General features: G+C 43.7%; 1 protein-coding gene across 13 annotated transcripts in view; it reads right to left on the bottom strand.

Annotated features, from left to right (window-relative positions):
• The window catches only part of PALM2AKAP2 (PALM2 and AKAP2 fusion), a 228,989-nt gene that overhangs the window by 15,663 nt on the left and 195,814 nt on the right, over nt 1-17,512 (bottom strand). For 11 of the 13 annotated variants that reach the window (XM_035097033.3, XM_035097034.3, XM_035097032.3 and 8 more), the window contains one exon: nt 3,924-6,312. In XM_035097033.3, the coding sequence (XP_034952924.3) occupies nt 3,924-6,312 (2,389 nt within the window). Of the gene's footprint in view, nt 1-3,923; nt 6,313-9,932; nt 9,983-17,512 lie in introns of those variants that run through there. The other 2 variants (XM_088658377.1, XM_088658376.1) reach the window with 1 other exon arrangement.

Genomic DNA, 17,512 nt, shown 5'->3' with positions numbered 1-17,512 from the left:
AATGGATCAGACCAAGGTCTGCTTAGACCAGTATTCTCTGCAAGTATCCCAGCAAACAGAAGGCTGTGCATGGTTTACTAACGGCCTGCCATCCACCTTGTGCTCACCTCTGTGGCAAACTCGTTCCCATCACTTTACATACCAAAATAACCTAGTTAGCAAGAATGGGATTTCAGCTGCGAAAATAATGTTGAGCTATGGCTGAATGAGCTGGTTTGTTCAATGCACACATAAGTTTCCTGGCAAAATACTGAAAATCTTTTCCCCATCCCTTTAAGACCCTTCTCGGAATTCACCTTCCACTTGCATCCTTTAATCTCTGATCTATTGGGATGGAGAATGGCAGTCCCAGGGGCCTCAGAGATCTCCCCAGTTAATTTATTTATTTATAGTACAATAGATGTCTACTGAGAAGTATGCATGCTTGAGTTCAGTGGGGCTTTCTCACAGGTAAAATGGGTACCACATTTTCCGGTGTATAAGACGACTGGGCGTATAAGACGACCCCCAACTTTTCCAGTTAAAATATAGAGTTTGGAATATACTCGCCATATAAGACTACCCCTCTTCCTACGATCATCCGTGGGCTGGACATGCCCGCGCTGCCCATATCCAAAATGTCCGCAGCGCCAGAAATCGCTTCTGCGCATGTCTGGAAGCCAAAAATCGTGTCTGGACATGCACAGAAGTGATTTCCGGCACTGCGCTGCCCATTTCCAAAATGTCTGCAGCGCCAGAAATCACTTCTGTGGCTGCGTATAAGACTACTCCCAATTTTTGAGAAGATTTTCCTGGGTTAAAAAGTCGTTTTATACGCCGGAAATTATGGTATATAGGATTTGCAGCCTTAGATGTATGTACACACGGGGGGTGAGCTGGAGCTGAAGCGAAAACAGCAACCTGCTTTCTGTCTTTGTGAAGCAACTGTTTATTCATGAACACTAATAGGGGTCATAAACGGAGGCTTGAGGAAAGCTACAGCTGCCATGAGGCATCAGTCATATCCTGTTAGGAATTTCCTGGTGTTCACAGATGAGACATTTGGTACACATGGATGGTTCCGTCCCTCACCGAAAGCTGCACAATGCCCTGAGTGTAACAAAAGAATACAAGGGTAGTAAATTCTTCCTCAGCTCAGTTATATCTGTGAAGAAAATGATACCGAGATCAGAGAAAGTGGCAAAGGTGTGTTATGCGGTTAGCTGGAGGGTGCGAACTCTATAGACACTGTAAAATGTAGTCCAATAAGAGCAATGCATTAAAAGCAGCAAAGAACTGAAAATGAAATAAGTGCATATCTGGTTTTCTGCAGAGAATTATACTAAAATAGTCAACGTGTTTGAGCTGTAAGTTGTAGTTGTTCAAGCTGCATCTGAAGAAGTCCATGAAAATGTATCCCACAATAGATTCGCCAGCCTTTTTAGATGCCAAAAGGCGCTTGGTTATTATTACAGTGCCATGCACTTGATAACATCTTATAGACATTAAATATTCTAAAATAATCATAAATCCTATCCCGAAAGCAATAATAGACGCACACAAAAAGAACAATAATTTCTAGTGATTCACAAGATTTCTAATAAGCTTCTACCTTATTGTCCCAGTGCATAACAAAGACAATTTTACACCAAAACTTCTATTACTTTTACTCTCTTCTTGGTGTTTAACAATATCAGTAAATTTTAGAATATACACCCAAAATTATTAGTATCCAATTTCTCAGTGTTGGGTTACCTCTCTGCTTCCAACAAGTTTAAAAAAAAACATGGCCAATATAACATTCAAATCAGGACTCAGCTACAAAAGTAAAAAAAAAAACCCAACGATTTGAATGCACTATAAACATGCAACACCAGATGGCGACAGAGAGCAGAAAATTTTATATGCATTTTCCCATAGGGATTTTTTCTTTGATTATAACAATCTAATTTTTGACTTATTTATACCGTTTTTCCCCTGTGATACACAGAACATCTAAGGAATGCTACAGAGGGAGAAGGATAAAATGCACTACATACAGAGGTATACCCACCAATACATACATTACTTTTCTGTTCACTTCACTCTTGCACTCATCCTATTTGGCTTTGTCTTTCTAACCAACCAACCTGTATATTTTCCCCAGAACCTTCACTCTTCTCTAAATAAAGATGAATCCAGGTTTACCTCCCTTTCAACCGTATCTTGCATTTCACCAGCATTTTACTAGCATCTAGGTTTCCTGCAAATTGCAAAACAACCCTTCCCTGACCTACATAATCTGTGCAGTTCACCACTTTCTTGAAACCTGAAAATATGACTGAGAAGCAAATTCCATTCCCAACTAGCAAAGAGATGTATAAGGCTTTATTGTTAGCCATTTGCCAGGGTAAAAAAAAAGATGATTTATTCACCTTCTTTGTTACTTGGAAAGTTGTAAAATACAGTGAGAATATTTATTAACTTAAAGAAATAATGCAAGCCAGGGCCGGATTTAGGTTTGATGAGGCCCTAAGCTACTGAAGGTAATAGGGCCCTTTATATGTCCAGCTGTCTTTTGTCAACAACAAATTGTCACTGTTTTTTATGTTGAATATATGCTCTATGGTAATTTATGGACCTAATAGGTATCTAAAGCCATTTGCACATAACAAAATATCAAAGTAATTGTTGAGCTTAACTTATATTTTGGAAATTCACATCCAGTTTTTCCCCCTTTAAATTTTTTCAGGGCCCCCAAGAGAGTGGGACCCTAAGCTATAGCTTGTTTAGCTTATACGTAAATCTGGCACTGATGCAAGCACATGTTTGGAAATGCTATTGAAGATGGGTCTAGCAGTCTTCCCAGAGTTGCTGACATTGAAATGCAGCCAGTCAGCTTGCCCACTTTTAATCAGGTTTGTTCTCAAAGCAGAAGCTCGCAGTTCTAATTTCTGGAGGTTCCTTAAACTTGACATCTTACAACAGATGACATTAAGGTCAGGAGTGAATGCCACATGGAAAAATAACTTTGAAGGCGCACCCACTCCTTTGTAGCCTATTTCCCTCCCCTCTATCATTTGATCTACATTGTTCTACATCTACATCATTTATCTTTCTAGGAAGTAGCACAGATAGTTATTAGATCTACTGATATCAATAGGAAAGTTACGCCCATGCTTTCCATCCCTTACTGGAATCAAAGGAAACAAAAGTACCCAAAATTATTGGGATGGTGGACCACCACTTATTTACATTTCAACAGCAGATGGCAATGATATAAAGTGCCTTTCCCATATGCACCTTCCCATGCCATAATATATTCAGTTGAGGCTCTTCTTGAAGTTCCGTCATTCATACAGGCAAGATATCCCGCAGTACGCAACAGATTCTCTTTAATTCCCATTCCTAGGGAACTCAGAGAGATTCACCCACCCCACTGCATAATTAGCTGACCCCCTGCCATAAGATGTAGTGAGTGACTTCAAAAAACAAAAGCAAATGCAGTGATCTATCAATGGCAACTAGCCGTGATCACTCAACAGAATGGCAGGATCAGGGCCAGATGATGGAGACAAACAAATGAGGGGGAAATAATGTCATGTTCTGTCATGTGCACCCTGGAGACATCTGGATGTCATTTTTGCTAACAGGATGCAGGGAATAGGTGGGACCCTTGGTCTGATCCAGCAAAGCTTGCTCTGCTAGAGGAGTTCTTTGTCAGGGTGAAAGTTTGAAACCAAACAGAAAGGCTGTAGTCTGAGAGCAACCGAATCTCCACCAGGGATAGCCAATTTGGTGCCCCAACCCAGATGTTGGAGGACTACAACCCCCATCATACATGGCCATGCTGGCTGTCACTGATGGGAACTGGAGTCCAGTAACAAACATATCAAGGGTACCATGCTGGCTGTCGCTGGTCTGCATCTATTTTGCCAATTAAGGACAAAGTGTTAGGCTCTTACCTGGTGCAGTTCTGTAAGACACAGTTCTGGTGGGTAGAGGAGGCGCACTCTTTGCAACAGGGCTGCGTGCCAGCTGCATGCCCTGCCTTTGTCTTTTCAGTTCTTCCTCTCTTTCTTGGGCTGCTCGGATTTCTTCTTCTATCATAGACAAAGTCCTCTGCTTTTTTGACCTTAGTTTGAAAGGCCCTACTGTCACCTCCGCTTCTTGCATAGCCAGAATGGAAGCCGTGCTCCTTAGCTCAGCGGCTTCTGAATACTTGCTGAAATAGCTGACTTCTGGCTTGGTTTCCTCCACAGTGACTGGTCTGGTGGTGTGAGCAGCAGGAGATGGCTGTGGAGCTTGCCTTTCCCTGAGTACAGAGTCTTGAGCTGCAGAAGTCTTTGGTGCTGAATCTCGCTTTTCTTGCACAGGAGAGGACACCTGAGGTGGCTGAAATGTTGGATTGTGCAGTTTCTCAGAGCATGGTGCCTTGACTACTTCCTCCTCCTGTTCCTTGACCTGGAGGTTCTTTAGCTCTGCAGTGGATTGCTTAAAACTTGCTTTGTCAGCCTGCTCGGCTATGGCTTGCTGGATGGCGTTTTGGACCAGTAGGCCAGCCTGGTATTCCAACTGCTCATCAATGAGCATGGAGTCAAGTAACGGTGAAGACGGAGAATAAAAGCCGTGGTCGCTAAGTGACTTGAAAACACCGTCTCCTCGACAGTCGGAAGGAGTGTTAGCCTGAGGGGTCTGGGGCAAGGAGAAATCGGTGAGTGAATTTTCTTGAAGGACATTCATTGTCTCGTTGGAGGCACCACTGTCACTTATATTGTCCATGCTGAAGTCATTTGAAAGTGTTTCCAAAACAGTTGTATCCTGAGATCTCACAGACAGTTCATCCAGCCCAGAGTCCAGTTCCTCTGGAGGGGAAGACACATTGACTGACCTCGAGAACTGATCTAAGGTGCCCTGCTCATCATCTCGCACCACTGTAAAGACTGCCTTTGCACTCGTGAACTCACCATCATCCAACCATCCCTTTGTAGCATCGCCATGCTTCGTGGCATCACTGTATGGAGAGACTCTCACTGAGTCACCAGAGATGTCCTGAACGCTATTGTCATCTAAGATGCAAGACACCTTCTCAGCTTTTACAACAGTTATATCGTTGTTACCAACTAGCAAAGTCTGCCCACATGGAGAGACAGGCTTTGTAGCTGAGGCTGTTCGCCGGTCCATTTGAGATGGACCTATTGGCTTGTAGAAGGGTTGTATGGTGAACATTTTGGGGGTCCCTGATCTCTTGGGTGCTGCTGTTATGTCATTTGGCGGGCCTGAATTTTCCATTAACTGGAACTGCTTCCGTGCAGCTGAAAAATCTATTTGCTCCGTGACAACATCGACCTTTTTACTGCTAGCCGGATCAGGTGCTGCAGACAAATGGGAGACATGTTTCACAGGCATTGGTGGCTGCTGCTGCTGCTTCTCTTTGCGTTCCTTGTATTTTTTGTGAGACTCCAGGTGTTCCTCATCTAGCTGCTCCTCCAGAGTCTTCTCCTGGGGAGGGTTCCACCACTTTGCTGCTATACCCGGGTTCTTCTTGACAGCCTGGCTTCGAATGAGCTCCCGCCTCTCTTTCTCCAGCTCCATCATTTCCTCGGAGGGCCTCACTTTACGCACTCTGTAATTCTCCCTTGGATCCTCCTCCTCAAAGAGCTTTGATGGCTTCTTGTCTTCATGAAACGCTCTAAGCTCAAACTTAGCCTCTTTCTTAATGGTGGCCAACGTCGCTTCTCCATCCTTGGAAGACCGCGAGCTTGTGGAAGAGCATGGACTCACTGGCACTTTCAGGCTGTCACAGTGTTCCTCTTGCAGGATGCCCATGGAGTGGCCGTTTGGCTTAAGCTTCCCAGGCGCAACGTTTATTCCACTGTGCTCCACAGCTGGAGCCACTTGCCCACAAACTACAATGATTCCGCTTTCGTTGGGTGCTCTGGAATCATTAGCAAGGTGAACAGATGGACCAGAGCCATCCACAAGAATGGATGCGCTTGGCTCAGGGGAGGAGGAAGTCATCCCATTAAAGGGGTTATCAGAAGCTGAATCGCAACAGTTTGCTTCTAGCACTTCATCGAGGTACCTGATCTCTTTAGCAACCTCACTGTCCAACGATTCGTGCCTGTCTTTAAGTCCATTGTGGCTTGCAGCAGGGGAAGCGAAGTGAGTTTGGTTGTCCGCTGCGCGCGCTGAAGTCCCCACTGTGATGCTTCTACGTTCGGAGGCCAGGGCTTCTATTTCCATCCTCTCTCCCTTTGCCGCATGGACACCAACAGGGTCCAGGAAATTGGCACGGTATCGGTCTGTCTCTTTTCTCAACTTGATGTCATCCTCAGAGAGCCTAGATGATTTCTAAAGAGGAAATAGAAAGGGAGGGGGAAGCAACTATGAAGTTCTGTGGAAAAATAAGATTCATTGTAATGCAAAAAAAAGAGAGCAACTCCCACCCCCAGCAACCCCACCCCCTGTAAATCATTATATGAGAACGGGAAACAAATTCTTCAAGAAAAGAAAGAGAATATGCTTTGCACATGATACATTGGTACCTCTGGTTACGAACTTAATTCATTCCGGAGGTCCGTTCTTAAGCTGAAACCGTTTTATCCTGAGGTGCGCTTTCACTAATGGGGCTTCCTACTGCACGCACACCTCTGGCGTGCGATTTCTGTTCGCATCCTAGAGCAAAGTTTGCAACCAGGAGCAGCTACTTCCAGGTTAGCAGAGTTCATAACCCGAAGCGTTCGTAACCCGAGGTTACCACTGTACATGCAAAACGTTATAATAATTATATAACCACACTTGAAATCCAGGAAAATATCCACCTTCATTATCTCCCATCTGGACTCGTTATTGTTGCTACCTACTAATTGGTATTTGCAACAGCTTGTTTTGTCACTGAGCTCCAATACGATGGTGTCGACCGACTTAAAAACAAAGAACTGTACAACAACAGTTGACTTTCGCATTTCAATATTTCATAGCACTTTTGAGACGCAGTGAATTTAAATGTGTTCTGCAGCTGAGGAAGAGGACATGCACACAGTTCATTGTTTTAAAGTGACCACCTATAACATGCCATATTTTTCCGTGTATAACATGGCCCCAAGTATAGACGCCCCCTGTTTTGGGGGACTATAATTTAAGAAAATGGGGGGAGATGGCCCAGAGTTGTTGAGTGTTTTTTTTTGGGTGGGGGGATGCAGATAATCACTCACACGAATAGAGAACGCTGCAAAACACACCACCGTCTGCAAGATGGCAGCCAGCCACCGCTAATCGCACACCCACTGGCCGCAATGGCAGCCAATCCACAACAGCCCTGGACGCAGCCAACAATAACCCACCCAATTGCCACTGCCGCAGCCAATCCAAAACATACACCATTCACCCAGCCAATCGCCACAGAAAAACTCCTGCTCGGGGCTGCAACCAATCGCCTGTCCCAACTCTGCGCTATCCATGTATAAGACGACCCCCTCCCCCATTTTTAACAATCTTTTAGAATTAAAAAAGCCCTCATCTTATACCCAGAAAACTATGGTACCCTCCAACATTTCTCCAATAAAAATAGGAACGTCCCATAGAAGAAGAAGAAGAAGAAGAAGAAGAAGAAGAAGAAGAAGAAGAAGAAGAAGAAGAAGAAGAAGAAGAAGAAGAAGACCCCACCCATCGGACTGGGTTGTCCCAGTCACCCTGGGCGGCTTCTAACTTATATAAAAACATAGTAAAACAAACATTTTTTAAAAAACAACTTCCCTATACAGGGCTGCCTTCAGATGAATTCTATAGGTTGCATAGTTACCTATCCCCTTGGGTCAGGGGTCACACAACTCCAAACCCGCCAACATTTCTCCAATGAAATGGATCTAATCAGAAACCAGGAAAAATTCTGTAAATCCAGGAATGTCCCTAGAAAATAGGGGTGCTTGAAGGGTTTGCTTTAGTATTCTGTAGGGTAAAGGTAAAGGGACCCCTGACCATTAGGTCCAGTCGTGACCGACTCTGGGGTTGCGCGCTCATCTCGCATTATTGGCCGAGGGAGCCGGTGTATAGCTTCCAGGTCATGTGGCCAGCATGACAAAGCCGCTTCTGGCAAACCAGAGCAGCGCACGGAAACGCCGTTTACCTTCCCTCTATAGCGGTTCCTATTTATCTACTTGCATTTTGACGTGCTTTCGAACTGCTAGGTTGGCAGGAGCTGGGACCAAGCAACGGGAGCTCACCCCGTCACAGGGATTTGAACCGCCAACCTTCTGATCAGCAAGCCCTAGGCTCGGTGGTTTAACCACAGCGCCACCTGGTTCTGTAGGGTACAATGCCACAAAGAGAATTTCCCCAGATGATATGTGTGATCTTACAGGGCTATGGGGCAGTCTTTCAGGTATTGCATAGCTGCCAAGTTTTCCCTTTTCTCGCGAGGAAGCCTATTCAGCATAAGGGAAAATCCCTTAAAAAAAGGGATAACTTGGCAGCTATGGTATTGTCACTTTGAGAAATTACAACTTGGGTTTCTTAACTTTTGCATTATAGTGTGGATAAATACAATAGGCCAAAATCCACAGTGCTACTTTAGGCACACCCAAATTCTTGAACACTTTCTTTAAGCAACAGACCTCTTTCTTTCTCTCTCCCTCCCACTTCGAACTCCATCACAATCACTTTTGAGCACTCGTGCAAATTTCAAACGTGGCTTGCTGGGCTGCTATTCAATGAAGGTAAGCCTAAAGCTCCTCTGAGCAAGTGGATCAGTGGTCAAGGATGATGGGAGCTGTAGTCCAAAACCAGCTGGAGACCCAAGTTTGGGAAACCCTGATTTAGAAGATTCCTCAGAACTAGAACTTTAATTTACACTTCATAAATGAGGAAATTCTTCCAGAATACTGGATAAAGGGTGGGATCCAATTGTCCCATTCTGTGAATGGAAGGGCTTTTGTGTCTATGAATGCCTATGCTTGTGCAAGAGAGAGGTAATTTTCACATTCACCTTCCCCTTGACCGTTAAGTCCAGTCACGGATGAGTCTGGGGTTGCGGCGCTCATCTCGCTTTACTGGCCAAGGGAGCTACCGTTTGTCCGCAGACAGGTCATGTGGCCAGCATGACTAAGCCACTTCTAGCGAACCAGAGCAGCGCATGGAAACGCCGTTTACCTTCCTGCCGGAGTGGTATCTGTTTATCTACTTGTACTTTGACATGCTTTCGAACTGCTAGGTTGGCAGGAGCTGGGACCGAACAACGGGAGCTCACCCCGTCGTGGGGTATTGAACCGCCGACCTTCTGATCGGCAAGCCCAAGAGGCTCAGTGGTTTAGACCACAGTGCCACCTGCGCCCCCTGTATCCCCCCCTACAGACCCGGAAAACCAGTTTCATGGGATTGTGGAAGGTGGTGTAGAAGTCTGCAGAGGGAGTCAGCAAAGATCACTTCCCCTTTCAGTTAACAGAGGCATTCATTAAATCAAAAGCTTTTCTGTTCATGGAAAGTCTTTTTCCTTTCACATAAGGGCACAATTAGATAGGTGAGTGCTTGCAATGCATTCTATCTGGTCACCTGTGGTGAAAAACCAAGTCTCCAGGTGACCAGGCAGGAAAATTCTATTCATTCACTTCTCTCCTTCTTTAAGGCTACAAACATTTAGTATAGGTAGGCAGTTGGTTTAATGAAACTTTTTAATGGGCTGGTAGCATCTATTTACTTATTTGCAAGACTGGTATTGAAAATGCTGTATTTTGATGTTCGGGGAAGAGCACTGAATAATAATAATAATAATAATAATAATAATAATAATAATAAATTATTTATACCCCGCCCATTTGGCTGGGTTTCCCCAGCCACTCTGGGCGGCTTCCAACCAAATATTAAAAACAATACAGCATCAAACATTTAAAACTTCCCTAAACAGAAAATTTTTTTGTGTCGAGATGACAAGGCCAAACCCCACAAACTCTCCATCAACTTCAACTTTCCAATCCCACCTTCAATTTTAAAGCCATCCAGTTGACTTCTTCCAAGGTTCTGATGAACTGCTGTCTATATAGATAAATAAATATCCGCTTAGAATACAGGATAGCTTCCTAAAGACAGTACAATAAATCAACGACAGCTCCTTATTTAAAATAGCACATGCTGAAAAATAGCACATGCTGAAAAAGAATTAATGTTTTAGTGTAAAGGTTTAGAACCCACTACAGATTTATTTACATCCTGAGGGAATTTGGCATGGCTAAGGAATTAAAAGGTTTCAAAATTAAAATGACAAGTTAGGACTGTGAACCACACTGCTTATTCACAATAGTTTCTTTATTACGAACTGCAACTTCTGTAGCTATTAATAAATATGGCACAAGGTCTGAAAAACATACACACTCTCCTTGATTTCTTATGCCCCTACTAAATAGAAAGGAAGGGGTGGTTGGTGTTTTTTTTTCTTCCAAGGCAATGAATGAAAGACCTATATGTTGAAAGTGTGCAGTAACTTGTAGAAATCAGGAAATAAATTAAACATTGCTCTTTTGAAAAGTTTTATTACAAGCAAAATAAAAAACAAAAATGCGGCTTGAAATTAGAACCAACACAAATCAAGGAAAAAACCCTGCAATTGCAGAATTTGTGTTTGCATTTAAAATTTGCAGTTGTCACATTCTTTGGTTTCGCCCCAGTTTAGATACTGGATGCCAAATATGGCTGTGATCTAGCGACAGTTAAAACCGACATTACTTTTATTTCATGTTTAGCAACCATGTCTGGGATTTAATTTTATTTGTAGTGCTGAGGGAAGATTCTCATTAGGACAACAGTGTTGGAGAAGGGGGTGTTAACCTCCCTAGCCATGTTCCTGACAAATATCCCCTCTCTGCAAAGAGCATAAGAAAAAAAGCTGCATTTAGTGCAAATGGGAGCATTTAAGGGAGGTCCCCCCCTGCCACCACTTATTGCAACAGAGCAATTTTTATCCGTTTGAACGCTGCTCATATAGCTCAGCTGGTAGAGCAACTCTAATCTCAGGGTTGTGGGTTTGAGCCCCACTTTGAGCGAAAGATTCCTGCATTGCAGGAGATTGGAAGAGATTAACTTTGTGGTCCTTTCCAACTCTAGTATCTGTGATTTCTATAGTAACGAATATATAGTCTTGCAAGATCTGAGAGTTCTTGCGCTTCTACAGATACTACGACTACAAAGGACCATGAGGGGTTATGTCCCTGTATCCTTTCCTAGACATGTTGTGTTGCAGACAAACCTGCTTCCGTATAAACATTCAGAGTTTAGATATGTTCACAGAGATCCCAGTGACGCATCAAACATCACCGTAGCCTCTGGCCAATAAAGCTATCAGACCATTGTTTATATAGAACTAAAGCTCTCATCAGTTTAGAACTGTGATCATGAACAGGCACACTGCAAGCTGGGAAAAAAATATATGCTTCCTAAGGACACTAGATGAGATGCTTCTCAAGGTTCCTTTCCTCCCCGCAAAAAGCATAGATGATTTTCATGAAGGGCTTTGGGGTTTGCTTATATAGACATATCAATGGACTCTGCCTGCAAGAGATCTATGGACAAGCGGAATCCAACTGGTGGTTCATATGTAGCATGGACATAGACAAGACGCTGCATGTGTAGGCAGTGGCAAAGGACTTGTGGATGCACCCCTTATAACAGGAGAAGCATCTGAAGCAGTTGCTAGGTACAGTTAACCATGGTTCGGTCCTAACCCTGTTTTAAAACCCTGGCTTCCAGTTCTGGCTAAGGAGAGAGAACTCTGCTCAGAATAAGCACATGCACACATAACGATAAATCATGGTGAAGGTGATGAAAGAAGCAGAAAGAGAATTTACACCAGAAAAGGGAGGGAGGGGAGAGAGGGCACCTGCACCCCACTCCCAATCTCTTATCTGTGGGGGTGATCTGGAATGTTATGTATTTTCCCCACAAGCACCCTCTAGATCAGGCACTCCCAAACTGCGTCCCTCCAGATGTTTTGGTCTAAAACTCCCATGATCCCTAGCTAACAGGACCAGTGGTCAGGGATGATGGGGATTGTAGTCTAAAACATCTGGAGGGCTGAAGTTTGGGGATGCCTGCTCTAGATGTTCTCATCTACAGCACCCATCAGCCACAGCGAGTATGGCCAATGATCAGGGAGGATGAGAATTATAATCCAGAACAACTGGAGGGTATCAAGTCGCCTACCGCTGCCGAATACTGTTATTCTCTGTCGGTGTCACTACACTCAATAATTACATTGACGGAATTACAAGTCACACAAATGGTGTTTGGGGGGGGGGAGGAGAGGAGGAATCTCCCGCGACCACCATTCTGCTCAAAATTTCCTCTCTCTGAAATATATTTTCTCTAAGAAAAACAACCATGCAATATGTGGTTTCATCCTTACAATGGGAAGACAAGGCCACTCTGTTCACAGAGAAAAGGTCATCTGCCCTGTTACCGAAGTCTTGGTGCAATACAAACTATTAAAATAAAACAGATGTTGCTTTGCAAGCTTGTTCCATTTCCCCGATTGCTTTTGTTGCGGTCATTTGTAAAATAGTTTGACTACTAGTTAGTGAAATAATTAGAGAAGAAACCCCATACTAATAATATTCCTATTACATAATTATCTCATATACATCTGATTACCTAAATTGTAGGTCCTAAAATCAGGACATGCAATTTTGGCATTATACAGTTCCTGAAGGTCATGCCATTGTGACCATCCTTTTAATTAAAACACATGTTTACATCTCCAGATGTACAAGAGGCTAATGAAAATAGTTGCCCAGAAGCCTCTAACCAACACAAGATTAAAAACAGCAGATACAGAGACTGAATGAATAAATAAAACATTGTTTTAAATAATGCAAACATGATGCAACCAGAGTTTTCTATGTCATTTATTTCAATCGGAGTGTTTAGGGCATGCATAGCCATTGTGATGTCCCACAGATTTCTATGGGAAAGGTCTAAGTCTGATTTGACCATGCCCCATATAAATGTGACATATTATTGGGTCAAAATAAATACCCAGGTAAAGTGAGAAAAATAGGTCCTAATATTACCCATTAAAGGTAAAGGTAAAGGGACCCCTGACCATTAGGTCCAGTTGTGACCGACTCTGGGGTTGCGCGCTCATCTCGCATTATTGGCCGAGGGAGCCGGCGTATAGCTTCCGGGTCATGTGGCCAGCATGACAAAGCCGCTTCTGGCAAACCAGAGCAGCACATGGAAACGCCGTTTACCTTCCCGCTGTAGCGGTTCCTATTTATCTACTTGCATTTTGACGTGCTTTTGAACTGCTAGGTTGGCAGGAGCTGGGACCAAGCAACGGGAGCTCACCCCGTCACAGGGATTCGAACCGCCGACCTTCTGATCAGCAAGCCCTAGGCTCAGTGGTTTAACCACAGCGCCACCTGGGTCCCTAATATTACCCATTAGAACCCACTAAAATAAATGAGAATTACTTCTGCATAGTAAATCAGAACTCAGCTGTAGCACCGTTAAAGCTGCTTCTGCAATATATATAGAGGGGGGGGGGAGGGAGAGAATATGTCGCCCACATGACTGAGTTTCCCCAGCCACTCTCGGCAGCTCCCAACAGAACATTAAAAGCACAATAAAACATCAAACATTAAAAACTTCCCTGAACAGGGCTGCCTTCAGATGTCTTCAGTCAGGTAGTTGTTTATTTCCTTGACATCTGATGGGAGGGCATTCCACAGGGCAGGCGCCACCACCCAGAAGGCCCTCTGCCTGGTTCCCTATAACCTCACTTCTCACAGTGAGGGAACCGCCAGAAGGCCCTCAGAGCTGGATCTCAGTGTCTGGGCTGAACGATGGGGGTGAAGATGCTCATTCAACAGTTAGGGTTTCTCTTTCACACTGTCACATAGACTCTAGAGTAGGACCATGAGTATCTATAAAGGTAGCAGCCTTTCTAGAATATGGGTGCTCTTGCCATAGGAATAAGGAGGGATAATATAAACCAGGCATTGGCAACCTCCGGCCCATGGGCCGGATATGGCCCACAGAGGCCATTTATCCAGCCCACGAACCGCCCGGTCACCGAGCTGCCTGCTTGGCAAGTCCCCCGCGTGCTGCGCTAAACCGGCACGGCAACTCGCAGAGCAGCGCCGGAAATGGCGCCTGCGCATAAACCAAAAATCACTTATGCGCAGGCGCAATTTCCGGCATCTGCGCAGCCTCAGAGGCGATTTCCGGCGCTGCAAACATGTGCAGAAGCGATTTCCAGTGCCCCGGGTATGGGCAGCGCGGCGCCGGAAATCCCTTCTGCGCATGTCCGGCCCACGGATGATAGTTTGTGGGAATGCTCCAACTCACAGCCGGAAAACGTTGCCGATGCCTGATATAAACTTTTGAGAATACATAGGATGAGGCTTGAATAACGTATTAAGACACCCGGGCTTGAAAATGCTTGTAATTACTAATTAGGTCAATGGGGGCGAAAGTCCCTTTTGAGAATCCACACTTCCTTGCCATCAGTTAAAAAGTGATGCCAGTGATAGTAAAACAAAGAAAAAATAATCTGACTGATTTTTCGTCCTTACCGGAGCCCATTCCTGCAATGGAATTCTACCTTCCCCTCTGAACAGATCACACAAACAGACTAGTTTCCCCACATTAGCATATAGCTTCAGTGCTCAAAAGTCCTACTGATGCCATCTTGAAGTAATCAGAATTAAAACTCAGTAGGAGTTATTTTTAGTAAGTGTAGCATTTTCTTCCACACTCACATTCCTTGTTTTGCCTTTTGATTCCAGCTGCTATGCAGCAGTGACATTTATGCAATGTACTGTAGTAAAACTGCAACTATTTGTGGCTTTTGAAAGCTATTAGCATATTCCCTCCCACCCCCCTTCCTGGAATTCCTATTCCACAAAATGTTAAGTGTCTGAGAAGCAGAGCATGTATGGAAATCAGAAAAGTGGTAGTACAGGGATCAAAAAGCAAAACAGCCAACAACTTTGTATTGCTTGCAAGCTCTTGTCATGCAAGAACCTGTGTAAGCTGGGTCTTGCCATTGCATCCAACTGTTTCAATAGGGCCAAATTTTTGGTAGGATGTCAAGGAACTTCCAATGATCAGGATGGAAGAAAAAGAATCTGCTGGTTGGACATTTGGGACCTTAAGGCCAAACTGTTGTGCTTTCCAGAATGGACCCAACCAGGAAGAAATAGGATGAGGGACATCCAGCCTTCAGATGGTCTTTTGTTTTGATTCAGCCAGGGAAAGCAGTGAGACAAAAGGAAAACCTATCAGGCCCAGTGTTAGAAACTCAGATATGTAAGCTAGGGGTGAAATGGCTGCAGTCGCCAAAACAGAATGTCTAGTTGCCATTTTGGGGAAGGCAGCTCTAAAGTCCTACTTTTCAAATGATGGATTGACTGTGATTGGTTCTCAGTTAAACATCTGGCTAGCTCAGATGACAATCTTGAGCTAGGTTAAGAGCTTTGAGAACTTAAAGAAGAAAAGTCACTTGATCCAGGGACAGTCCGCATTATATATTTGCCTATTCCAACCTCTTTTTCTTAATGGTGACACGGACCATTCATAACGTAAGAATATTCTTTACAATTGTGAGCAGGGCGCCGGCTAACAAGCTACGATAATTGACTATAACATTGTTCACTACTCCTGCTCAGGCTGCACAGAAAAAGCAATTTGGTTCCAGAAATTCATTCTGATTGTGCAGGCAAAATATAAGTGATAGAATTCTACAGGATGTGTTGCTAGTGTGTGAAAATAGTCAAGATCCAATGATCCTCAGGCTTGTACCTCTAGATGGTGGAGATCTCAGATGATATCATGGCACCCAGGAATCTCCACTTGGTCACAAGTGGCCAATAGCTAGGTGCAAAATGCACCTGGCTAATTTTGAAAACTGTTCAGACCCATGCCTATAAAATCACAAGACAAACTGAAGAAATCACGGGACAAATGGAAGTGTAGATGAGCCCAGAGTCTTGGCAAAACAAGCAAAGTAGATCTGCTGGAAGCTGAACTCAGCAAATTGGCCTAAACAGCTACTTTAGGCATGCCAAAGAGCTTTGGGTGTGCTGTCATTTCTTTCTTGAAAGGGAGAGAGAGAAAAGCAGACCGCATCCTGTGTCACGAAGTCCTTTGGGATCTCACGGTGGTTTCCAAAGCATCTTGTCATTTTTGAGGGGTAGTGGCTGTTAGTGAGAAACTCATATCTGAAGTACAATGCCAGCTATTTTTTGGGGTGTGTGGAAAGGTTAATAAAGAATGACTTACAACACTGCTTTCAAGAAGGAAGTATAACAGGATGCCGTCAAATTCTTTACATGCCATTGGTGTAGCTGGGCTATAACATATCACGTGATGACTAACTAGCAGTATAAGCTCAGTAATTTCCCTATGTTTTCTTAACCATTTGCCTAACCATTCCCCAGGCCAGCTCATTTCACTGGAAGTCTGATTTAGAAACTGCTCTCCTCCTCCTCCTTGTATGGACAAAAGGAACCAAAGGAATCCTAATGATTAAGACATTCCCTTCTCCAACCCACTCCTCCTGCTGCTCCCTCTCAGCAGCCACTGATTCTCCATTTCCTGATGAAAAGCCACCAATGAAGTCAGAAGCAGCACATCTGGCTTATGTTAAGGTACTTATTTGATTAACACATTTTCATCAATGTTGCATTAGGCAGAAAAGGTGGGTGATGAAAGGAAGGCACAAACTCAACAAGCATGTTGCAAAGTAACTATTCAGAACAAGAATCTCCTAAAAGTCTGTATGAAAATTTGGAGGGATGAGTGTAAGTTGAAAGCAGGATGCGCCCACACCAAACCAGCAGAATGAAAAACTGTTTGAAGTATATATTATCACACCAAAATGGTTATATGAAAATAAATGGTCTAATAATCTTCCGAAGGCAATTGTATTAAGACAGATGCACACTTTTTTAAAACTGTAGATGGTAACTCTAGTTTCCAGAATATTAGACAACAAGAAACAACTCAAGACAGATGCTATTTAAAGAAAGTGAGGAGGGGGAGAACTAAAAACAAATGGGGGGGAGAGGAGAGATATTTCCCCCCCCCCATATAAACTGATAAATCATTGGTGAACAAGTTAACTGGTGACAACAAGAACTTGAGATAACAATCCTAAATAGTGTTTTAACTACTAAATTAAGTGAACGGAAAAAAATAGCGAAGCAATGTGAGGCAGCTTGGAGAATGGTGATATAAAGGCACCATTCTATGCTTGCTTTTCAGACACAATTAAACACACTCTCTATATCAATGGATGCATTATTAGAATGGGAGAGAGCGAGAGAGAGAAGTCAAAGGAGAAACAGACCTCACAAGTGCTGTACAAACCCAAGAGGCTAGCTACCCCTATTGTGTTTCTCCAGTGTCCATTTGCTGTACTCAAGAAGGTCTCATGTAGCAGAAAAGTATAAGCTGTGTTTTAAAATAGCCTTTTGAAAAGGAAGAGAAAGCTGCATGATCTTGCTGATAACCCCAAGTACATTACACTGCACTGCAGCAGCAGAAGGAGGCTGTTCTGAGTAGC

Source organism: Zootoca vivipara, chromosome 15 (genome assembly GCF_965207765.1).
Source record: "Zootoca vivipara chromosome 15, rZooViv2.hap1.1, whole genome shotgun sequence".
Classification (NCBI taxonomy): Eukaryota; Metazoa; Chordata; class Lepidosauria; order Squamata; family Lacertidae; genus Zootoca; species Zootoca vivipara.
The sequence above is the reverse complement of the archived record's forward strand: the minus strand, read 5'-3'. Positions and strand labels throughout refer to the sequence as shown.